The sequence below is a fragment of the Acanthaster planci genome, linkage group LG15 (assembly GCF_054643075.1).
Source record: "Acanthaster planci isolate LZ-2023a linkage group LG15, COTS_SCS, whole genome shotgun sequence".
NCBI classification, from domain to species: domain Eukaryota; kingdom Metazoa; phylum Echinodermata; class Asteroidea; order Valvatida; family Acanthasteridae; genus Acanthaster; species Acanthaster planci.
The window spans coordinates 10,275,193-10,301,980 of record NC_141791.1 but is presented as its reverse complement, the minus strand read 5'-3'; the positions used below and the strand labels follow the sequence as shown (position 1 = coordinate 10,301,980).

The following is a 26,788-nucleotide window of genomic DNA, read 5'->3' as shown; positions in this document are numbered from 1 at the left end:
CATAGGCATCGAATAAGAAATCTTGTCAGAAAGCATGATTTATTGTGGGTGTTTGACTGAATCCGTAGTCAATTTTGAACAACAGGAAAATCAGTCAACATAGTTTCTATAAATTGGTATACTTGAAAATATTTTCCAAAGTCCTTTTTCCGAGTTGGATTTTTAAAAATATTCTTAATTCTAAAATTTTGGAAGTCTTCTTTCCTATCCAAGGGTTCCGGAAGTGCGCCATCACGGGTCAACTTGCAGGCTCTATTAGTAGGACAAATACATTTTACTCTTGCAGTATGTGGTACTTTACGCTTGGCTCGTTTGCCCACACAGACGCCTATCAGATCTTGTTACTGTTTTATCATTTCTCGTTCTTCTTTGTGACAATGGATTCCCTCTACCTTATAGCTGTACTTCCTTTCATTTCATGTAAATTATGCCACGTCACGTACTCGTGGTTAATCTTGGTGCGACTTTTATGAAATTCATCATGCAAAACTTCAATGTCGATTGTAACCAACTTCTATCGTCCAGAGAGACGGAAATTAATATAGCGTTGCTGAAAATGATTTTTTATTCAATGCAATTGCTAAAAATATATATATAAAGCCTATGCGACAGTATTCTTGAGCATGGCCCAATTTTTCCATCCTAAATTCATTAGACTAATGGCTTTCTCTTTCACTACCTATCCAGCTCTGTTATCAGCATCTCCATGCCACTCATAATCTACCTCATGCTATAATTTGTTCCTTAATTCAGAATAACTCATACAGTTTCCACCTTGGTTCTTTTCGTTTCCCCAGCCATTGTAAGCTCCCCAACCACTACCGCTACTATTCAGCATCCACAGCGTGTCTCATCTAGTCTCAGGCATGATTCCTATTTTTGTTTCCTTGTCACCACAAAGCGAGTAGAATTTATCATCCCTCCTTCTAGGTTCCGTTCGTTGGAAACTTAATTATGTTTACCTCACTTCCACGTATTTCTGACCAGATTAATGGCTGATTTCCTCCCTGTCCTCTTCTTTGCAATTCGTGCTCGCACTCGCAATGAAAGCGCCTCCCATATCCCCTCCAATTCGGAATTTATTGTCGTCGAGATAAGGCAATACATTGCAATATTGGCCAGCTTCCTTTCTCAAACGTCGCAGGGTCACGTAGTAACAATACGGCACCTGATGTATGTTTGTTCAAATTATAATGCCAGCCATTTTTCTCCCCTCGGGTTTCGATAAAAAATGAGTGAGCGAGATGTTGTATTGATTTTCTCTCCCCAAAAGCTCTCGGTTTTTATCTTGACCGTATATGGCAATCTAAATCTCAAAATGACGTCACAGACGGCAACTTGGCAGCTGAAATAATACCTCCATGGTGCTTCAAGAAGGTGGCACTTCACTGTGGCAGTTAAGGGTCTACACATAAAAGGGTTTTGTATCAATGCAGTGGATTTGAGAAATTCATGAAATGCATTCAAAATGAGATATCAGCCATTTGAATCATGGAAATGCACTATAACCAATTCAAGATTTGTTTTGGGCGAAATTTAAATTTTAGAATTTTAAAGTGTTTCTGCGCGAACTACCCTGGATTCTGAGATTGCCCACTCGAATTTCTTCAGGAATCTAAATGCTATTTTCGGCATGACAAATGAGCTACGGTATTCATAGCGAAATAATTTTACCAAAGATGAGCGAGGAATACACTATTTCCTTCATGAACGTGTCAAAGCCAAACAAATCGGAAAGCAAGTGTCGAGCTGCACGATTTGAGCACCTTGCACTCTCCAAGAAAGTACAGCGCGTGTGGGAGACAGTTCACACCTCAATGGAATAAGGACATGGTTGTACAGGCGAGTTCGTGAGTCGGACATGTTAGATCCCTTATCGTACTCTGAAATATTAGAGTGTGAATAGGTAACGAGTGACCCAATATAAATAAGACACATGAATGCGATAAAATCTCAAATCTCATTACTTTACAAAGTTTCTCTCTTTATTCCTTTTTAAACTTAAAATGTAGACCTCTCTTTTATCAGATATGGACGGAACCCTAGAAGTGACATCCGACCTTTTAAGATCCTGACGTGTTTTATCTCAAGATGATGACATATTACAGGCAAGATGTCGACATCCTGAGTTAAATTATGGCGGGATGGAGACGTGTTTGGATGATTTATCACAGATGACGACATCCTAAAAATCGGAAGTCGACATTAAGAGATACAGGATGACGACAGCTTGAATTAAACAAGATAACAGCTTCCTGAGATAATTTGTCACTTACTTTCAGGTATTGTAATACCCTTGTAAAATACTATATAGGGGTGTCAACATCCCACTTGCAGAACGTCATTATTCCGTGATCAATTATGTTACAGTGTTGTCTTCCTGTAATAAGTTACCTCAGGATGTTCTCATCTGAATTCAGGATGACGTCATTCTATGACAAATTGGCTGGGGATGTCGACTTCCATCTTTCCGGATGTCATCATCCTATGGTAAATTACCTCTTTAAGTCGACTTCCTACTCTCAGGATGACGTCATTCTATAATAAATTGGCTGGGGATGTCGACTTCCTTCTTTCCGGATGTCATCATCCTATGGTAAACTATGTCGTTAAGTCGACTTCCTACACTCAGGATGACGTCATTCTATGATAAACCATCTTGGGATGTCGATAGCCTACTTTCAATGCTGTCACCCTTTAATAAAATAAGCTAGGATGTCGACATCCCCAGTTGATTTATCACGGGATGACGACATCTTTCCATCTAAATGTCGGTATTCCAGAGACACTATGTCAGGATCTTAATAAGTCAAATAAGTAATGTGTTCTATTCATTGATCAAAGCCGCCGAAATACAAATTGCCACACTTTATTTTCTTGTATGAACTGCATCATGGATTCCAAGTGGAACTGTCCGCCATGGGCTACACTCTGCCCTATCAACGATGAACAGGATAACGGAAGGAACTGTCCTAGTCCACACAACTAACTTTTTTAGGGGACCCACTTTTTCGAGGGAGGGGACTGACAATTTAATATCTTTCTACAACATTTTATGGCCTTGTGAGGGTTGAGGCTACATTCTAGGGCTTTTTCATGCTTTGGGAAAGACGACCGATGGAAGAGTTCCCAAAGAAGATACATTGCCCTTCTCTCACTGCTCCAATGCTTCTCATCCGTTGGATCCTCCAAATTCCCACCACAGGTTGCGCTATAAGCGAAGTTTATAAAAATGCTGAAAATCCCAAAGCCTGTTTTGTATACTTTGTTTGGGTTTAGCAAATACAGATGTAAGAGGCACTTTGTGGTTTCAAAATTAGCTGGGACTCCCAATTTAATCAGAGTGCTTTCAGTTTCATACATTTTCCTGACCTAGCAACTTTAAAATACTGTGGAAGAAAATTACATGTACACCAATATATGACGCCCAGAACACATGTACACGACTGCAGTGCGCGTCTCAGCCATTATCCAGAGAATATCTCTAACACAACACAATGATGATGCTTGGCTACAAAACATACGACTTAAAATCTTTATGCCAGATGTTTTGCTAGAAAGGGAGTATCTAGGGGATTTAGTCTTCCTGTTTTAATATTACATTCTTGAAAGACTTTAACTAATAGGCTGTATTCAATTACAGCAAGTAATAAAAAGGATTTCAAGCAACATTTCCAACATCAATGATTTGATGATTATTTGAAGCATCTTCGTTTGCTGTCCACGGTTGGATACAAAGCTTGAAATAACCCACGTGTTTTTGTAGCCCTTTACAGTCGGTCCACGCGGGAACCATTGTTGAATCTGTAACTCAAGCAAAGAAGAACTTCTACGAAGTACATTTTGTCTTGAAGCGCGAAATGGACTGAATTATGAGTGCCATGGGTGTATTATTGTACGGTAACTAAACACACACGAAAAACAAACACTATGCCGACCAAGGGGAAAGCTGGTAAACGGGAGGAACACGAACGGGGTTTGATTACCCGCGGGTCGGCGGGAATTTAGCACTTGCCATGCATCATGAGAGCTGGAATATTGAACAGGAAACGCGGCAATGAAACGGTAGCGAGTCCCGGCGCAGACGTGAGCCAGACTACAAAACTCGTCAGGATGAAAACTGATGCCTGGCCAACAGTTAGCAAAATATCTCAACCAAGCCACGTTTGAATAACAATGTGAATGAAACCCCTATGGCATAGTGTACTTGAGTTTTAATAGGCCAGGACACAGGCCTTATCACAACAGTCAAACGCTAATTTGATCACCAGATAGTAAACCACGCGTCGAACCTGGGAGAACTCGCACGCGCACTGCATTTCAATTGGTAATTGGTCCATTTTAAAACACTGCAATCGGCACGGCAAAGGCACTTGAAATAAATCCAATGCAATTAACATTCGAGGAGCTACTATCTACTGGAGAAATTCTTATTGAGTAGCTCCCTTAAGTGACAACACTGAGACGGTTTTATAAGCGAGATCAAAGGGGCATCACATTAAACAAGCGTCTCGGCTGTAACCTCGTTGCAAACAACTCTCTTGTTTGTCAAACGCCCCTTAGGCGGCTGTGTTTTCTGTGATAACTTCTTCGTCAGAGGTGTGGCGGCCTGTAGCACTGCTTGCTTGGGAGAAACAAGTTGCAAATCTTCATTGGCCGCGGGATCCACTTCACTCTTTTCATGACCTCCATCACCTTCTTTCAAAGTGTACGTTTTCCTAAAGACGGATTTCTTACGTTTAGAACCTCTGGTTTTATCCCGGGAATGTCTTTCTTTGTCATTTGTTACAGCTTCTGTGACCTTTCGTTTTGTCTCTGCTTTGAATTCTGATGCCACTGGAGTCGGAGGCCTCCCTGGAAGCCTAGCCACCAGCTTGGCATCACTCCCGGCTCGCTTCCGAGTCCTGCTGGACCGTCTTATACCCATGGGTGGGTTATAGATGCTCTTTCGTTTGGAAATCTTCAGTTGTCGTCTCTCATCGAGAATCTTTAAATCCTTAGTTAGTGGATACTGAGTATCGCTGTTATTTTCATGCTTGAGAATGGTGTCCTTATAAATTTGTGTAGATGGCTGGATTTCACATATTTCGTGGTCTTTGCTTTTTTCACCCAGTTTTGTAGAGATCCTCAAGCCGTTCATGTGATTTTTGAGATACACTTTATCAATAGAGTCAGCTTGCTTCCAGGTGGAAATGTCTACGACTTTGCCGTTAGATACCTCATTTACGATACGGGTTGGTGCTAAAACCAACGTCTGGCGGTTTCCTCGGCGGTAGTTGAAGTGACCAGCGAAGTTTTTTGACGGTATATCTGACTGCTTGAATGTCAAGTTGACTGTGTGAGCAGTTGAGAGTCTGTGACCCGTGGCTAAGCCTCTGGTATTAAGACGCATGTCTGATTTTTTCCCATGTACTTTATTGGATGTTTCTTTGCATTCTTCTTGAATCTGCTGGGCAAAATTGGCGCTCGTTTTGATCAATTTATCTGTGTCAGATTGAAAGCTCAATCTCTGGTGTTTTTTGTGATTTGTCGTACCTGTAACTTGTTTTCGGAAAACACGCATTTGCTTGTTGCTATCCTTTGACGACGAAAATGTGCCCTCTTTGTAATTCTCAGATAATGACGTCACGTATTTCTTACTCTTCATTGGTTCATCCGAAGACTTCAAATCATTTGGATGGATTTGTGTCTCCTCCGTCTTCTCATTGTTGCCACGCTGACGTGTGGGAGCATCCTCTTCTTTTGCCTGTTCCAACAAGAGCGCCATTTGGAAATGTAGACTTCCGTTTTTTCGACCGGCAAGCTCCACGGCAGCCTGCGTGAGCGCAAGAAAAATAGGGAAAGATTTTCGTAGAGGTCAATTCAAGCTGTCGTCACAGTAACTTTAATAAAGCCTAATATGCAATTTAGCGAACGGCGAGTCTTGATCAAGCGAACGTTGAATGACCGCATGATCAGATGGAGTAGGTGCATTCACTTACAGATTATGATCAAGTATCGCATGTCCAATTGATGAGACAACCAAATATAAATCAAACGAGTGCGTACATCGTGGGTCTTTTGGAAAGTTTCTTGTACTCCCATCCTAAAGTTTCTTGTGCTCCCATCCTAAATTAAATATAATGTAATGAGTAGCACAGCTAATGCATTTCCAACCTCTGTACCTGACAGCACGCAGTATAATTTGTCACATGCAGCACACAACGTCCGCATTTATTAGTTTCATACGAACAGAATTATCGTTCTTCCGAGAGCAGATTAAATGATGAACACTACACTGCACTTACCGCCTCCTCATATAATTTAGGGCCACTTATCCAAGTATCTTTTGCATCTTTTTTTCCTTCCTCATCGTCGACTTGAAATTTCCTCAACATCTTCAGGTGCTGCCGATTGCGTTTGCGGAGAAGTAAGTAGTAAATAGCTGAATATTCATCAGCTCTTTTACTGATGACAGAGTTGGTCACGTGATTTATGTTGTAACCCATGTTGCTCCATATGTACTCTAGGATGTCGGTTTCTAGTTCCATGCGACTTACTCTGCCATTGGGGGGCGGGCTTGCCGTGCGGGGGCGGTGAGGGGCGTCTTTTTCTACTGCAAGCCAGCGGTGGTTAAGTGTTTCAGTGACCGAGTACCGCATTCGTGGGTCCGGATGAAGGAGCTTCTTGATGAAATCTTTGCAGTCTTTGAAACAAAAATAAAGAAGTTAAAATGAAGCTAACGTCAGGATAATGGTTATGAATCCATTCGTCTTCGTACTTACTCGGAACTTAACAAGAAATCTAATGTGAAACAGCAAGGAATTCAGAAATAGTGAATTGATGTTCATAGTTTTTAAGAGGGCAGAAAGCTAGGCTGTCAATTTTGCCGTCGGGAAATATGGAAGGACATTGAAGAACCAAATCTCAGACGATTGACGCAACTGGTGATCACACTTGAGTTATGACACTCGTCTCCTTACTGTATTTTTTTTCACGTTCATTATTAAGGGAATGAATTATGTGCTTGGCCGGTCGGCTCACGAGAACGGACACGACTAATGCCCAAGCCGCAGGCGAGGGCATTATCAGCGTTCGTCCTCCTGAGAAGGTCTTAATCCTTAGTTTAAAACCGGCCAAGCACGTAGCTATTCCCATTCAGAAATACCATTTTATTCAGAGAGTCAAAACAAGTCAACAAATGATGGATTTCCAACGACAATGTTCTAAAAATTTTACTTTCATTGTCCTGAACACCCCGTCCATTTTATGGTATAATCCTTTAGAAAGTTGTATAATGGACTCGACGCGCGTGTGGCGCGTTCTGTGTGTTGCAGATCTGTGCGTAAATATTGCACAATGCGTTGAGTTAGAACAGCGCATTACACAGGTTTTTTTTACTGAATCTGTTTGCCCTGACGAAGGTACCCAGTTACTGAACGCTCGGCAGTTACACAGTTCAGAGCATTGATTATTTATTATATTTTTGTTTAAAACACCTCACCCACAGATTCTGTGTCTTGATTGGCCGACAGTTTGTCATGTGACACTTGCTATAGTTTTACTATTTTTATACCACCTCTTCAAAAAGATTATATCACGTAGCCTCATTCTGAAAAAGAACCATACCCGTAGCAACCAAAGAACTATATCCGTAGCAACGACAGCATAGGCCTGTATTTCGACTCTTAGCGAACAACATTAAACGAATGTATTCAAACGTTGCTGTTCCGCTTGGAATTCTTGAATTAAATTTGATGAATGGAAATTCCAGTTTGGTGTTTCATTATTGATTTTTAGCTTCAATTTTGCAGAATCTGTGGGGAGGTGTTATAAAACAAATACTGACTGCTTTATCTCGCGGTACAGTAAAACTAACCTCCTGAGGTGATCCATGGAGCATTCTATTTTCCCTTGGCCTTGGGAAAATAGAATGCTCCATGGATCACCTCAGGAGGTTAGTTTTACTATACCACTCGAAGCAGTCAATATATGTACATTATACATCACACTGTTTGTTGCAATGGATCGACCAATCAGAACTGAGAATTCAAGTTTGCCTGAAGATAATGACAATTATTGAGGCGGCAAGATCGCTCAAGGTAAAGCAACGCATGAGAATACACGAGAGGGTTCTTGTACACTAAAATCGTTACGATAACAAAACTGACATTTTGTCATGTAATATCTGCGCACAGGTTAGTGGTTGGGTCACTTTGGAATTACCAGGTGCAAGTTTTAACTAAACTGACCAACACAGATACATTCACGTCTTCACGAGCCTTTTGATGCCAAGTATTAAATGTAGGTCTTGGGCTATGCTATCTTACGGATGAAAAAAATTCTCATTAATTAAAATAGTAGAGCTAATTTTTATTCTCTGGTTCTCGTTAAATGCTGAAGTTTATTTTACTGAAGCTGTGTTTATAATGACTTCACTTTGCTTTATAAAACTGTGCAGTATAAGGCTATGGGGCTGTGTACGTGCTAACCTAACTGAAAAAAAATTAATCTATGATTCAGTTTGAAGTGTAGCTATAGTATTTGTGGTCACACGCTTGTAAGACTGCTACTCATCATGGACAGTGGTTTCTGGTGGTGTTTACAGCTATTTCCTTAAACTGGGCGTCAATGATGTATACAGCAAGCAGAGGCGTAATGTGCCTAAACAAGGCAACATTCTGGTTGGGATCGGAGAAAATAACAAAACCGGTCCTGCACTGTCAAATAATTGTTGTACATCAAAAGTGGGTCGTTTTAATTTTACACCATTTGCCCCTTCCCATTAGCAGATGATGGTTTATCGGTCTGCTTCACCCCCACCTATCGATAGAACTTGGCCCTTTCTAAGCGATTCCCATGCCTCGAAACCACGACATCCTGCGCGGTGGTGCAGACAGTTTTTAACCACTCGAACATTGAGTCGGTCGGTGTTAACCGGCAGATTCGAACCAGACGTATACCGGCATGCAGTAGACAGCTCAACAGAATTTGTCTTGGGCGATGCAAACTTGAAAATTTGGTTCTCGCTTATGTTTCTCGTACATGTGGATTATGCTAAGACAACCGATCGAGCTAAACACGGGCCGCTATTTTAAATAACATGCTTTTGTATTCACAGCAATACTTAACCATTCAAAATGGCCTGTTTGTACACTGGGGAAAAGTATTCCTTTAAAAGAAATCATATATGTATTATGTTATGCTTGTTCGGTTTATTTAAACAGAGCACAAAACTCAACAGTGCTAGTTTCAAGAAGACTTGCTCTAGTAAACTATTTTCCATCACGCTTAAAAAGAAATTTTTATGGAGACTTATGAGTTTAACAAGTATTAAAACGTCGTTTCAGTGAAACGAATCCTGAAAAAATAAATTAACGACATTCTTGACATCGTTGTTTAAGCTTCAGACACATAGCTAAACGCCAAATTATTTCAGTCATCCTTTGTCAAATTTCGACTGTGATGGCTTTTGGCAACGTTTCAACAATTTTTTCGGAACTCAACGAAGCGTTGCCAAATTGAGACTAATCTTTTTTTTAAACAAGTGTCTCACCATTTGACAGATGTGTCGGTATCTCTGCCATCTCCCGGTTGTTTATCTTTTTCAGGAGAAGTTTAATATTGAATGGCTCCACAGTGAAAGGTAGACAGCCAGCCAGCATGGCGAACGTGTTCACTCCACTGGAAAAGATCAGGAGAAAAATAAGATCTGTTGTCCGGAGGGGGGGTGCAATAAAGCTGAACATCAGACGCCTTGCAAATTGCACGTAAATATCCCTTCAAGCAATGCTAATCCGAGCAAGAAATTCAGGAAAGAGTGGTTTAAATTTAAACTTTTTCAATTTTAACATACATTTTAACTACACACCAAAGCTTCATTCTCACAAAAGGGAAGACTTCACTCGGCAAAATCAGCCCGCATCATGTTCTATCTGCCCCCCACTCATCATGGTACAATGCTTCCTGCAATAAATTTGGCGCCAATTTCCAACAGACGCCCCGGGTCTTATAACTTAATGAATGTCGCGCATCAACAGCGCGGAAAGAGAGAAAAATGAGTCTCAAACAGCCGTCAAAACCCCGTGGTGCGTGTAGACGCCAAAAGCCTCAAACAGCCAGGGAAGTGATTTTACCTCCAGTCAAAGTGCCGATGTTTTCTGCTCGGTCCCCAGATGTCTTTCTCGCAAGCACAATAAAACAAATTTGTGTTTTTCGAATCGCAAGAAATCTTGAACTTCCCAATGAAATCGCAGATACAACACCGTTTATACAATTATTTCATATTGGCGACATTTACAGAACAAAGTCGATTAGTGAATAACATGATATGATTAACTCAATGGGAAACATGAAGGTACAGAATGGAATAAAGGGAGGAACAAAGCATAAAAGTAGCAAACCGATTAAGAAAGGTTGATTATTGAGTATCCAATGAAGGGTCTTTGGTGAGCTAGGACAAAGTAACAAGACAATAAAGACAGCAACATGGTGGCATAAGCAGAAGCCAAAGGCTTAAAACTATTACGCTAGAGTCCAATACACAACAAATCAAACGTGTTACCTTACTTTCTATACCCAGGTAGCTGCAAATATCGATTGTTCAGAAACGTTCAACAATGCCCGTCTTTTTCAGCGTCTAATCCAAATATAATCTGCAATATGCCAAAGTTTCCATCACATCAAAGCAAACGCTAAATTTATTTGAATTTTTTGGGCATATAACAAAACAGATGTTGCACAAGAAGAACCACGTGTACATGTATGCAACGTGATATACATGTATATCCATATCTATGACTGCACATCAGAAAACAAAAATCATTGACGATACACACGCGAAAATGCAGCAGTGTTGAAAGTAAAGCAAAGAGGAGAGTGGGTGAATATTGATCACGACGTGCAAGTCGCTTACGTCAAAAGTCTTGCTGGCCTTTTCTGGTCTGTTTATTTGAAAGATGCCAAGTGTATTATTTGCCTTGAAGTTTGCGTGAAGTGTGACATTGAATGCATCACGCGATGTGCTGTAGCTACGCAGGGGGCATGGCATCACAATACACCAGCATCACCATAATAATTTAATGCTACAAAAAGTAACTGTATCTATTTACGTTTTGGCATTTCTACAAGACGAGGTGGCGGAATATCATATTTTGGCAAAAGACAATACAGAATGTGTACACGCTCTGCAATATCTTTCTGAGGGACAAACTGTGTCAACCAAACACAAGGTCCTGTGGAATTAGATGACGCTTTTTTATGCTTTTTTTTTAGTTCAGTCAAAAAATAGACAAAACTCAACAAGAAAGACTTGATGTCAAGTGATAACACAAATGACGCAGGACTACCTGCATATTATTTTATTCTCAACAGATCTCGAACAGGACCGTTGAGATACCTTGGATTGCAATTCACTGACCTGCATTTCCGAAGTAATTAAAAAAGAAGTACCACACGCATGCGGCAATCATGGTGATAAATATGTTTACTCTACGTGAATTAATCGCGGTTTGGTACTAGAGAGTTTGTTTGGTGTGCTCATCGTGTCTAGGAAATGACGAGACAAATTCGACGTTTCTTCTATTAAAAATGAGGCTGGAAGCACCCGATCTCCACGCTGAGTTATAAAACAATGAGGCATAATTATTACGTTCATGAACAGTTTGAATGCAATATAGGCTACAATACTATGAGTGAATAACACCAAGGCAAAACCAATAAAGATGCAGAAATGCGAATGCAGAAACCAGCTTAAGAGTATGCGTACAAACGTTGCATCAGTACTCGACAGGGAGAGAAAGGAAGCATCTATGATGTATACAGGTCCTTGCAACCTCATAAACCAAGCTTTGCAGAGGTGTGATGAAGCATTGGGTTCACCCCCTCATCGATAGCAAACAGAGGGGATAACTGGACGACAGTCAGACGCCACTGGCAATATATCTGTAATCTCTATAATCAGAGGTCACATTGCACTATCATACAATGTGATCGTTGGATTTTATTTCCTTCAAAAACAAATTAAAAAACGACATCTAAAGCCATGCAAGAATCGAAAAAAATAGCAAGCCGAATATGATTTTGTCGAGTATGACAGTAAATGCAATAATGGAAGGCAATTTTAATTTTGAGGGAGAAGTGAAATATAGAAAGCTCCCCATAGGCTTCGAGCTCATCGCATGATTATTGACAAGACAAAGTCCCAATTGGGTTTATAGCCTCACGTAAACTGTTGCGCTATTGGTAGAAAAACTCCCAAAACAGCCTATTTTGTTATTTTAATTTAAAGCGCACGTGCACAACAGGCAGCCTCACACACCAGTATTAATGCAAAGCTGGAGGCTTTTGGCGACTCACCAAACTCCTCATTTCTACCATTCCTCACACTCACACTCACACTTTTGATAAGAGTGTTCGTGTGTACACACCAACAAGGCGCATACCGGTCCATCCGTAAATAAAGCACAAGACGATTGTGCACTTGCTGAACATTACGATGTAACAATTATTTTTTTTTTTTGTCAATGTAATTGGTCAGAATGATGCCTTATCATTCGTCATTTTTATCATAGATTGATCCTTCCCGTCCCGGCTAAACAGCATATCTTCACAGTGTGCAATTTTATGAGGTTCATTGTACATAAATTCCCTTGCGTGCCGTGTGTGCTGCTATTTTTGCTCGTCATCTCTTGACCGCCTACAGCCACTACGTTTCCAGTCACATAACATACTTAAATTCCACCATGATTTATGGAATTTAAAGTACCTGCATTTTGATGGCTTTGGGAATTGTCACAATCATTTTGAAATCAAATTAACCACAAACCAGGGGCAAATTCACAAGGGTCGCTGTTCTCAGAAACGTATTCCTTTTGATTAAGTGAGAAAAAGAATCACTAGACTTTCCAGAATGAAATCGGTAATTTCTCCATATCGAATTTTTGTTTACTCTGAGTTCACAGGATGAAATTTTTCAAATAACAAATTTGTTTCATTACTACCGGTACCTGTGCCAACATCTCGACTTATACCAAGGCACATAAAAGGAAATAAGGACGAACTTTCACAGTTCCTGACTATGTATGGCTTTGTCTTTCAACGTGGCTATGGAAAGTGACCATACAGCCACCTGCCAAGGACTTCCACAGATTCACGTGTTATTCCCAGCTGCAATCACAACATGGCTAGTACTGCCTTGTCGCAACACTCGCGCGCAGGTTGCAGAGAACATGTCAATGCCGTATTTCAGCGACTATGTATGTTCTCCTCGTTATATCGAATTTAATACGCAGAGTTGAAGAATTCCAATATTCCATAAAGCTATTTTCCGATTTTCAATAATCCTCTATGAACTTAATATGGCTTTGGCCTATGTAGATTCGAAACACGCTTACAACATCTGAAACGAAGACGTGACGGTATTGAAGAGCAAAAAAAAAGCAAATTCTGAGACCACATGAAATACAAATCCAGGCAACGTTCCACATTGAACATAACTAAATAAGCGCTGCCGACCACCTTTGTACCTAGACACTTTTTCAAAAGACGCGCCAGATTGGCAGTCTATCCGTTTTTGTATCTGTGGACCAGCCGATCCAGTTTGGTATGTTTGCCGCCACCAAGCGTTTCAAAACTTTACAATTAAAAAAATACATTGTAATCGGATGCGCTGACCATGACATGGGCGTGGCTGAAGTTGCAATGATGTCACACAAAGCGAAGTGCATAGCGCTTTTTATTCAACTGGGCGCCTGCATATACGTTTCACTCATAGAGGTTTCAATCCAATTCGACGTGCGGTATTTATGGATTGAGATAGATGCGGCGAGATCTTGACTTGACCGCACTCTGGAACCCCGTACGAAAAGAAGATTTTAAAAACCTTCCCAAATTCTGTCGAACCTTCCAGACTATTGTTACTTAACACATGCCCCCAAGATGTCTGAAAGGAATTCCCCAGATTCATGCATATGCAGCAAGGTATGAGACGGAGAGAACCCCCCCTGCTTTGTGTTGGTCATTGTCTCGCAGGAATCTGGGGAATTCCTTTCAGACATCTTGGGGGATGTGTTAAGTAACAATAGTCTAGAATGTGTATAGGGATTGGACATGTTGGGGGGGTACCCCTCGGTCTCATTTCCTGCTGGGTATATTGGCAAAAGGTGGATCAGATCCCTCAATTGGTGAATCAAGTGGGAACGGGCTGTTAGGCCTACACCTGCACTAAGCGGTTACACTTTAATCGATTTCACGGTGGCTGAGAGATCAAGGGCTATTTACATGTACTTTCACAACGTAGACTGTATTTGCATTTGACAACGGGCTACGAGCTGAGAATTTGTCCATCACTGTGCGCTTTCACGACAGCAAACAGACCTTTAATAGTGGGCACGTTCTCGTTATTTTGTGTGCTTTATTGTCTCCTCCCAAGGACAGAATTTTACATCCACATGGCCAGATGATCGTTTGATGCCTCTGGTCGATAGGTAATCGCGTACGATCAGGAAGTTAAAAAGTCTCGCGAAAAACAAATCAAACAAAATCCGGGACCTCCATATACTTTTTTCTCCCAAGCCTACGCAAGTTTCAGAAATCGTTTGATTGTTTTATTGAATTGAAACTGCTACCTCAGCACACTCTCCCACTATCAATATATCACAAACTTGTTCGGAATCGGTCAAAACCTAACCAAAAATATACCATCTGTTGTTATCTCTATATAGCCTTGTTTTTGTGGCAAGAAACGGCTGCCTCTGTTCACCGTTACAAAACCGCTTGTAAGCATAAAATTATGGGGTCCGATTTTAACGAAAACATTTTACGTATGCAAGTAGATTTTCACACTGCAAACAGTACTTTTTAGTGAGCTTAAATCTTTACAGTCAGAGAGTAAAACAATTTAGACAGACGGGAGAGGAACAGATTTGAAGCCGATACTTGGAAAAGCCTTTTTAAGACCGGTTTAGGACGCGACTAATACCTGAGCCGTACGTGAGGGAATCATCAGCGTTCCGTCTCCTCAGCCGGTCTACGTTTAAGACAGGCCAAACACCTTTTTATTCCCATGAATCATAATACTATTTTTGGTCAGAAAGTCAAAATAAGTCTATAAAGGCTGCATTGGATTTCCAACAATTTTGTTCCAGAATTTTACTTTCATTTTTTCCGAACACCTCGTCGATGGTTCAGTATATTTCTTGTGCATGCTGTCCAAAAAATCTTCTTATATGGACTTGGCAAGCCGCGTACACACGGACACTTGACCAATCATAACTTCTCAGCGGGCATTATCACATGTTAAACACGTTGTTGAATAGGGAGACTGTCTTAAGTATTAATGAATATGCCCTAATTAGTGAAAAGGTCCATATCTGTGTACAAATTTAAATTAGAGAATAATATGTGCTTGGCCATCTCAAACGTTTGTTTTAAGCACCAAAGCAGATCAGGAGAACAGGAGGTTACAATGGCTCACGCCAAATGCAAGGGACAGTATCATCGTCCATTCACTTCGGCCGGTCCTAATTTAATTCCGTTTTCCCTTAAGGATACGACCTATTTCGCAGATACCGTTTGTTCTGTGACGTTTCTTCTTGTCTCCTCAGTTCAAACATGACACAAGACTAACGCCATGACCAACGAGATTTCCGCGAAAACCACTTCGACAGAGGCGCACGGACGTCTGCACGAAGTCCTGCGTGCCGTGATCACGTGATGTAGGAACTCAGCACACCAATAAAGTGAACCAAAACGGGATTCACTGCGTATACGTTCGGGTCGCTGTTTGGGTCGCTCAGCAGTGTTGGCTTACTACCTGGAAATCCGAGCATGCCTAAAAAGTGAGACCACGACACCTGCCAATTATTCCAATTCATAAACGTGTTCAATCGGAAACTCAAATACTTCAAAAATCATAGATTTCCAACAATTCTGTTCAACGTTTTTACTTTTTTCACTCACCCCATTAGCCATGTCATGGTGTGTGCCTTGCACGAGCAGGTGCTTCATCAACCATTTTGACCAGCTACTTGATCGGGTTTCGACAAATAGGAATGGTCAAACTGTCTTAGGTACTCCATGAATGACTATCACATGTCTAACGTGGTGCATGGTGTGATAGAATGGGGGCCATCGGTGTAGTGTGCACTGCCGTCGCAGGAGTAGGGTAACATTCGATCACAGGAAATCTTTACCGTTTATATTTGCGGAAGATAATTCCCGAAAAAATTAAAGCGGCGGTTACAAAAAACCCTACCATTGAAAACACTAAAGATCTTATTCATAATTACACGTAGGCCTGTTATGGATCCTATAAGCAGAATCTTTCTCAAAGGCCTTTAAGAAAGATTCTGCTATAGGATCGAAACGTCTGGCCGTCCTTGTTTTGTGATTTGTAGGTCACTGTAGTCAGTTAGCAGTTTGCAGCAGTTTTGTTTTACATGCTTAGGCCTATTGTTTGTGATAGAAGCGTCTATGGTGAAACATGCATCGATGACTCAAAACGAGCTGGCGAAAAATACACGCACAAACTTGTACCTCTATGCTACCAAATGTCTGCCGGGAGAAGTTATTCCTCACGTCCAGAGCAAGCTCCTTATAGTTCACTTTCCGTGTCAAGTTTCATCAACAAACACCGATGAGCAAAATACCCTTCTATTGGACCTCTTTGTGAAAGATGCAGCATTTCAGACTATTTCAATAAGAAGTTTCAGCGTCCAAATGAGGTGTTTTTGATTGATTTCGGTCTTATCCCCATTTGGGCAAACACAAACCGGAGTTAGCATGACATGGCAGTCCGACTGCTCAGTAATATTTACTCTTTCATCAGTGCCCCTCTCTGCGTCTTAAGAGCGATTTCTCGGCAGCGTGACTGTACCCCCCGCCAAAGAGACTGGCCCTGGATTCACGAAATGAATCAATCTAGCAGACGCACTTCTAGTAAACCACTTGGGAAAAGATGATATTAAGCCTTTATTCCGTCGAGGTTCAGTTTAGACTGTGTACCCAGTTATTGTGCGTTCCCCTTAGAGGCAGTGGCATTTTTTCTACGGACGCAAATACATGTTGAATACACCCCATGGAAAGGACGCTGAACGAAATCCTAAAGGGGCCATAGCTCAGTAGCACTGGAAATATATTTTCTGAAATCTGTTTCCCCCGAGAAAGAAGAATGGGCAAACTGCATTGAATCAAAGCATCTAATTTGCGAAGGGAAATTGCAAGAAACTAACAACGAGAAAAACGAGCCTCACAGGCACTATAAAAATGAATACAGAATAAGTATAGATGCAAATGGAAAACACCAAACTCATGAATTCACCCCGATTATCAAAATTGTCAGTAGTATGAGTAACAAAATGGATTGAATGGCAGATCTGTTATGGTTTTGGTGATATCTACATACATGCTCCAGACATCCACTTTTGCTCCGTATCTTTTATTCGCAATTATCTCTGGTGCTGCGTAGGCCGGACTGCCACACTGCGTGGCTCGGAACTCCGCCCTCATGTGACCAATTCCGACAAGGTTGCTCAGTCCAAAATCTGCAAATAAAATGTACCAGTTTCTTTTTAAAAATCTACATAGGGCCTACCTCAGTACGGGCGTTTCACAGTAGTGCGCCTCCAAGAGTTTTCAATGCGATGGCCAATCAAAATGCGCGATATTTGTCGACCCAATGCGCGTTTGGAAAGGGTCGACAAATTTCGCGCGTTGTGATTGGCCAACGCGTTGCAAACTCTTGGAAGCGCACTAATGTGAATCGCCCGTATTGTTTTAACCGAGAACCTGTTTTTATCATTACTTGAGTTTTCAAAAGGCGTCTGTGGTAAAATTGCGCACATTCGTTTATATTCAAACAGAGCGCCTCATTATTTTCCCCACGCTCACTCTTACAAGTACACCTCTGCGTTCGATTTGACCACACTCGAGTGACTACATGTACACGTACATATTTGCACTTGGGCCTGGCCCAGGTAATAGTCCTGCCAAACCGGTCATTCGAGGTAGTATCCCACGATACGGAAAGTGTCGGCTTGATCAAATAATGTAAAGAAAAGTCGGCACTGTTCAGAAACTCGTTGCTTGTAGTGGCAAATTGGCACGCGTCAAATGAAACTTCTTAGCTACATGATTGCTCAAATGAATCTCTTTTATGCATACTAAAAAACGAACTTGAAAAAATGTCTTATAAAAAAATGGAAAAAAATATCTCATAAAAACGAACACGTATAAATCTTTATCACATAAGAACGAACTAAAGAATACATATCTGGAACGAACGAACTTTTGAAAACAGGTATCCGGTAAAACCAAATTGAAAAGAATATACTTCATAAAAAACAAACTTGAAAAAATGTACTTCACTTTTCGGAAATATATACTTGATGGCACTATAGGGCTTCCGTACATTAAAAGACAGTAACTATTGATTGCTGTAACTAGAAAAGAAGGGGTTGATATACCCTTATGGAATCCCTGGGTTCATTGATGTATCTAGCAGGCGAGACTAGCTGTTCCCCAACACCTTATTGTTTATTTTTTTCATATTTTGAAAATATGTGTATTAAGTGTCAGCACTTGAAGAACGGTACTAGAACGGAAAAAATAACACAATGAAAAATAACACTTCTCTGAAAAATTCCCATTTTTTCCCTGCACTCACCACATTGAAACGCCTAAGGTCTTTGTTCTGAATACCCAAAATGTTGATCATTACAACCAGTGGATTGAGTTATTGAAAGTAAAATAAGCAGTGAAAGGGTTATAAGTTTAAAGAAAATAAGAGTCCAAAGAATTCCAACTTGATATTCATTGGAAACAGGAAACAATAAGTGTTACATTAACGTAGAATAAACTACAACATTCTTCTTATCTAGGATATTTAATTAAGTATATTAAAGGCAGGTTGCGATAGCGGCGTCAATATGTTTAGGGAGACAAAGGGAGGAAACTAGCATTTCAAAGGGATCGATATCTATGTTAGGTCTCTGGAATACACTTGAAAAATCTATGAAAAACGTGACAATATTTATTCTGAAAAATAGTAGCTAAAAAAGGACCATCTTTGAATCCCATTTCTCACAAGGCATCACTTTCAGGCATCCATTATTACAGTGCCTGATACTGGTTAAGTCAAATACTGCAGTTCCATTGCGTACAAGCAGAATGAATTCGGAAAACAGTCGTGTGTTTCGGTGATTGTGAGGGGTGCACCCTCGCAAAAAGGCACTAAATATGTCAGCCGAGCTCATTAATAAAAGTTATACACGCAAAATATTCTATATTAGAGAGTCCTGAGAGCCATGAAATTGAGGAATTGGAGGAATATGGCACTGAACCCCTGGCCCGGACTCTGGGCTTCTAATTCTGAGTAATTTGGATGCAGTTGGGTCTGAAAATGGCACTATTTGGCCGTTTTGCAGAGGGATGGTTTTTCAAAATGGCTACTTTCTGGGCAGAGACATTTTCTTCATTTTAGAGGTGGTCTACTTCTGGTGAAAATTTCTCAAAAATTCATTGGTCAACCCCCCGAAAATTGAAAGGAAAATGAAAGGGGACATGTCGATCATCGTATTTCTGTGCAGCCTGGACACCTGTGAGAGTTATGAGTATTTTTTTAATTATTGCAAAGTGTGGGGATTTATCATTGCAGTCTATGGGAATTTATTTGTAGTGGTGCACCCTGAGAGCACATTCAACAAAAGCGGAATTCCGCATGGAAGCCGATAAAGAACACAATGGTTTCCTCAGTGGTTCTATTCGCACTACGAGCTGACAAACACACAGCAAGGCGATTCAACCACTGCGTTTTAACTGTTTTTCAAAAATGTTGCACTGTACTGAGACTACACGACTTGGCAGATATATCACTAACTGGCTGGAAGATATGTCAATCTGTCCTCACGGCGCGAACGGCAGCCGCTAAATCTTCCCGATACGGCGCAACGGCTGCTTACCTTTCCGTCCACATAACGTCCAACCCACGTGCGTCAAACAGAGATAGCTTTCGATCGGCGGACTCGAACGAGAACGATACAGAGAACTTACGGATGTGTGTATACGTCCCTTATGCGACGGTATCCGGGGCAGGCACGCATCTGGAGTTGCAGAAGCAATTTGCAGTGCACGACGGCAGCCGCTGCTAAGGAAGCAAGACTTATAACAGCCTACGTTAATTCAATCCGACGGATACGACCGATCCTGACGAATATGCGATTCGCATCTGATAGTCGCCATGGTTCAGTTCGAGCCGATCTGATTGTTTTGTCACTGCAATCCAGATGCAATCGGAAACCGACAAGGACTCCTTCACCCAAATCAAATAAAATAAGAACATATGAAAATCACGACTTAAAAAAAAAACAGTATGGCTGTCAAAACTCTAAATATGTTAAAGGAACCAGGAAATAGAAATATTAGTATAAATTGTACTAAAAACCCTTGAAATTGTATCTTTGCGTTTCAATTAACCCCATTTTAATTTTTGGTTTTCAATTTTAAACCATATTTTGATGCTTTTTGGCTTTATGCTTATGATATTTGCATATTCATGAGCAGAACTATGATGTCATCCAAGGCACTGAATCTCAATGTTGCACTGATTTGTGCACGGAAATTTTTTAATTTTTTAACCACTGCTATGGCAGATTTTATTTTCTTTGGCAATGTATTGCTTTGTGAATATATGGCAATAATCCAGCGAAAATCCTTTTCACAGAAATATCCCCAGATAGCAAATTTGGGATTCACAAATTGAACATGAAAACATGCAACCTGAACCATGTCTTCCTGGATTTACATCAAAGCAAAAGCGCCCTCACTTGTTCAGAAAAGTTTGGTCAATTTTAATGTTTGAAAAAGTACAGCGTTTAGTTCACGTAACTCAAAAAAGATGCTAAACAGTCTTCATACATGGAAGAAGAGTACTGAAATACACAAAGAGTGATTCTAAGAAAAATTCATTTCCTGGTTCCTTTAACAAAGTGCAGGTCTTGTAATAATAAAGGTCTTTTATAAAATTCACTCAGGATTCTGGACGGAGTGGAATATTTCACGTCATCATAAAAGCTTCATAAAATTATTGTCAAATTAATCTCATGTAAATGACGATTTACCCGCGGATATGGATGTAGTTAAACAAATATAATAATAGTAATCTACATGTAGTAGCTGTGTCAACTTATGTAACTACATGTTTAAAGATAACTAGTTACTGACCAACACGGCATGTTCTGTGATGGCAAAACTATTTAGAACAGGTGGCCTTCTTAGTTCTAGACAAGGATATGAAATAAAAAATCAGGGACCCAGGTAACTTGGTTTGGGTCTTCGTGCGTGGTAAAAGCTGTAAACGTTACAACCGCAATATCTTACAACTGTTTACAAGCGATAGCAGGCAGTTAGATGTGCAGTTGAACAGTGAAAGACATACACTGCTTGACTGCATTTTGTCTGACTACGAGGAATTTGATCGATCCGAGTCAAGTCCGACGTATCACAGTATCAATCTGAATCTGATCCGAATCCGACTGAGCCACGTTAACATGGTACTACAAACAGACCTCTCGCATTGTGTGTGAACTTGCACTATTGCGCAGCAAACAACTTTCCGTGCGGCATTCGTGGACCGCGTGATTATGTTCATTCAAAAGATATACATGTACGCCTACCTTTCTAATATTTGAAGCAAGATATGGGACGTAGAGACCCCCCCCCCTTTTGTGTTGGTCATTTGGACCGCAACCTCAGGAATTCTTTTAAGACATCTCGGGGATGTGTCAGGTAACAATGGTCTAGAGTGTGTATAGGGTCTGGACATGTAGGGGGTACCCTCTGTCCCATATTTTGCCGGGTATACTGTTGCTGGGAAAACAAGATCCGAACAAAATATGGCGCAACCCTAGATTACAAGATTTTGAGAGGATTTCTCACAGCTGACCTTTATGATTATGAAATGCATATTTACCTATGATTTTGATATTGTTGTTTCCATCAAGGAGTAGGTTTTCCACTTTCAAATCTCTGTTTGAAAAAAAAAAAATGTTAGAAGGATCAGAGGAAGGTGGTGTAAATCAAATAAAAGACCCGAATTTATGGCAAATCTCTAGAAATGAAACTCATTTTCACCTGTGGATAATGCCCGCTTGGTGCAAATGATCCACTGCTGACACGATCTGCCTCACATACCGTCTAGCTTCTCTCTCCATGAGACATTTCTCGCTACATATTCGATCAAGAAGTGCGCCTCCACTACAAAGCTCTAGTGTCTGAGAAATAGGAAATGTGAGACACGGAGAGAGTCCTCCGGATTTTAATTTTTACGTCGATTACTACTAATATGAATATACTGCAGCTGAAAATTCTAAGGGAGCTTAGAAATAACTTTCACCTGAAACAGTTTAGGTTAAAAATGATTTCAGATAATTGTGGGTGAAAAGGCAACTTTTGAGCTGGGGGACCCACAGGACGTGTTCGGTACAATAATATCCATCTACAACCAAAAAATCAGGTTGCCTAAAGTTTTAAGACGACTGAGAAAGATAGTCTTCATCTCATGACCCTACATTCCCCTCATTTAAAAAGTAAAAACAAAATATTTCATGGAAGACCAAGGCTCACATCTTCCTTCAGCGGAATTGTGAACAAACATTCTGGCTTTTTTTTTCTGAGAACCACTAATCCAGTTCTATTGGGTTGAAAGTTAAAAATGTGTCGATCCGGTCTGAAAGATTAACCCGACGAAAAAAATTTTACTAAAATTTCTTCCATATTTTTGCATCGTTATGTTTGTCATTACGCTGTTCAATTTATGATTGCCAGTGTCAATTAAGCAGCGCTATATGATGGTTACCATGTAGAAGTTGTTGTCCGTCTCCATGACTTCATAGAGAGTTATGATGTTTGGATGATGATGTAATGACTGAAGCAGACAAGCCTCCCGTCGCATATTCTTTCGCAGGTATGGATCCTCACGCACAACTTTCTTATCGATGATTTTGATAGCCACCTGTTGGATAATTTTCTGCGTTATCATTCTTTATAAGTCAGGCATAGTTTGTTTGGCAATGTACTGGCCTCCGTATTACTCAGTGTAAGAATATACAAACTTAAATGTACTGCATCTATGCCTCAGTGTTTACGGAAACTCCGTGGCTGAATCGAGCTTTGAGGAAACAGGGAAATAGCATATACATTATGTAGTCCTCTGAAATCGCAGTTTTCTGAAATCGAAGTTCTCTCTTAGCCACTGTTGCCCCCCCCCCATCCGCTAATGGGAGCACTTGGGGTCTTCATGCTCTGAAGAGGGCACTCTGGGTTCAATTGTGTTGTTACACAATCAAAGAATACTCAATTTTCTTCTTTTTTGTTTTCCTAACTTCTGACAGAAGGGCCCTGGACACTTCCTTCGGGATACGCAAGTAATTGTGGATACCTTCAGTTATTATTTGTGTAGAGCATTATCCAGAACGTTTAGTAAAATTTATTCACACACAGTTTTTACATTTTAAAAACACTGCCATTCATCACAGTTCCAAATGAAAGTCTTAGGACTTTGCTCTAGACCAAGTCTATATAGCTGGAAAATGAAACTAGGAAGTCCAGACAGAAGGCCTGCAAAAGACACGGCCAAAAGCGTATAGGTTTTTTTCTTTTTTTAAAATAGGTCACAGAAATAAAATTTAAAAAATGGTTGGATCTTCCAAGAAAGTTGTTGAATGTTCAAAAACAAGTCAGATAAAGCATTTTGCAGACTATTATTGAAAACATTTCATAGAAATTAGTTGGATTTGACCCGAGGGCCCAACAAAGGATTTACCTCCGAAAACAAACAAAAGCCTTAACCTCGATTAGCGCTCGGGTGTTTTGAGTCAAATGGTTTGTTTTTCTCCTCCTAGTGCTTGGACCCGAAAATAAATTGGAGACAGACAAATATGTTTTGACTGGACCAAACCTGGAATGTAGAATGACACGCAAGAACAATGAACTTGCTGTATACAACAATGCATGTCAACCCCTGACAACGGCCCAAGACAAGTTACATGGCGACCTTTAAGCCATATGGGATCATGTGCATTTTGTATGTCGCACTTCGCAAAGATTTGCAGCACTGTACTAGCGTAGTATTTCGCAAAGAACTTAGAATGGACCAGTGACCAAGGAAAACGCATCATTGAATTAATTGTTTACCCGTCTTAGTCCATAAAATTTCCTATTTGACACAAGGCAAACCCAACCTGAGAGCCAGACTAAATCTGGCAACAGACTTGCACATTGCATGGAACACTTTAACAACCATGAAGTAGAATCTGTAGACTAGGTTGTTGGAATGATTCCAACAACCTGGTATACAGACTCTAATAGAATATCGTGTTTCTACAGAAAGAATGGGACAAAATGGTGACATTCCTGTTGCCGACTGCGTCTGCACAGCAGTGACTTGTAAAGAAAAATCGTTCACTCAAAGGGTAAATTCGGCAAATAATGTAATCAAACATTACTGTCTGGAAACGAGGGAATAAAATCATGTCTTTTTCACTTACTTTGAAAAGCAATATAAGTGCTCACACATTAAAGGGAAACATTTAACAAGTTTCATTTCAACAGACTATCATAGACCATAGCTGCTTTTGTTTACCTCAGGAAGAAACAACAAAGAGATATACCAACCAGAGAGCAAACTATAACCTATCCTTTTTTTTATCCTCGCTTTAAGTTAGGCCTATACACAATTTTCTTTTGCACCAACACTTCCTGGAACGCAGAGGCTCATAATATGGAAGCAGTCGGAGTAGCAGTTTAACCAAATAGCCCGAGCGAGTTCACCATCAGTTGTGTCGAGTAGACCTACTTGTCTGTACCACTGACAAGTATTCCGAAAGGAACCAGGAGTTTTGGAACCGCAACGGACAGCGGAGGGATAAGGACCAAGACCAGAGAGGAGAGGCTTCAGCCCGCCTAGACCCTTCTCTTGGATCTACCTCTCCCTTGGTAGGGATATGGGCCCTCTTTACAGTTCTGGAATATCCTACAAACGGCTTGGGCAAGCGTTAACCCTAACAGTTCTCAATCCTCACATTTCAATGTGATTGTTACGCAGCCTACACCTTAGGGGGTTAGCGTTCTGCCCTCAACCTTTCCCAATACACAATACAATTGGAGTCTTACCTTTTCTCCAACCACGCTATGGAGTGCTTCCTTCACCTTAGCAAAGCTACCCTCTCCGATGGTCTTGCCGAGTAAGTACGGTCCTACCCTCTTCACGTGCGGGTACTTCGCCGCCTTTTCTTGAGCGGCCCTGCTGAGGGCTGCATTGGTATTTATGGTTGGAAGCGCTCCGGACTTCGCTCGTTCATACAGGTAGCGGAGACCGGGATTAACGTGAGACGTGTGCGGTTGGTGAACAAGGGTTTCGCCCGCTGATGGCATGACGAATCTCTCACGCTATTATTATCGAGCGAAATGTCAACGCCTTACTCTCATTTCGAAGCGTTAACGCAATCCAGGAAGATGCAACTTTAACGAAACATCAGGGGGGAAACTCTGTGAAGCGCTATCAATTATTAAATGAGAGTTCTGTGTACAAGCTCTATGATCCGTCTGAACTCTTCGAAAAGAATGGAATAAATATGACGACTTCCACAAAGGCTGTTCGAAAAGGGCACCATTTGACAGTTACCTGAAGGCTCTCTTCAAGTTGGCGCAACTGCACGGGTTCCCACTAAACCGGGTGTCTGTCGTGTATATAACCACGAAAATCGGCTTACAGGTGTTGTTCCAATGTTTGAAGTTCGTCAGAAGGCTGAGGTGTAAATGCAATGTTTGATTTTTTACCTCGCCAAAGTGACAGACACTTTCATCTTACAGTGTTAGCTTCATCAACTATTCAGCGACAAATCATAAGGTATACGTCGTACTAAAAAGTAATCAAAAACATACCTATGTACAGAAAAACGCACACCAGACCACACCATCCAACATCCCCATTTCGATACGTCATAAACTCACACCTTCGATACCGAGCGAGCCTCATAAATTCCACCGTTATTATCAAACTCATTTGTTACTGGGAGCAACTATATATTTACGACTTTGTCCTTGGAAGAAATAAAAATTGATGATATGGACTACTGCATGATTACAAACCCCTACCCACGACTGTTATCGAAACCTGACGATTTACAAAGTCTTCCCGTTGATACCGTAACTTGATAAAAACACAACGCACGCGCTGTTAGCAACTCAAGACCCACAACGGCTGTTCCAAAATGTTTCGAACTTCTCATCATGAGGCTCTTTAAAGTTCCTGGAATAATTTAAAATCATCCATGTATTGAGAGAATTGAAGCATAATTTGAGTACTATCCATACTCATAGCACCAAATCCAGATTTTCAATCTGTCAATGTGATTGTGCGTTCCTTCAAAATCAACCGTTTGCAAATGATTTCAGAGTTACCGAGTTAAAAACCCAGTTTGAGTGCTATGTAAATAAAAACTATGTTCAGTGTCAAATATCTATCTTCGCTCAAGCTGGATATGAACTTTGGCATAAGTAATGAAGAGTTCAAAATGACCAGTAGGACTTTTACGAAGGTATTCTCAACTATTATCTGCTAATTTGTGTCGAGTGAGGAAACAGTCGCTGCTTTACAACTTGCAAGCGATCTGTCCACAGAGAGACCCGACGCACGAACTTACATCTTACTAACAAGATAAACATGCGATAAGGGAGCAATTACCTATGAATACAAGGCTATTGTAAACTATTGCCAATGATTACGAACCCGATAGGTCTACAAGACGGATAC

At 40.7% G+C, this 26,788-nt stretch overlaps 1 protein-coding gene across 1 annotated transcript; it reads right to left on the bottom strand.

The window, feature by feature from the left end:
• Positions 1–1,953: 1,953 nt before the first annotated feature.
• LOC110983338 (uncharacterized) lies at positions 1,954–26,122 on the bottom strand. The gene is made up of 8 exons (XM_022242531.2): positions 25,147–26,122; positions 22,832–22,987; positions 22,108–22,247; positions 21,947–22,002; positions 17,384–17,522; positions 9,536–9,663; positions 6,288–6,685; positions 1,954–5,815 (listed from the first exon to the last, which is right to left on the bottom strand). The coding sequence occupies exons 1-8, from the start codon at positions 25,405–25,407 to the stop codon at positions 4,499–4,501; spliced, it is 2,595 nt and encodes an 864-aa protein (XP_022098223.2). The 5' UTR covers positions 25,408–26,122; the 3' UTR covers positions 1,954–4,498.
• Between the last annotated feature and the right edge of the window lie 666 nt (positions 26,123–26,788).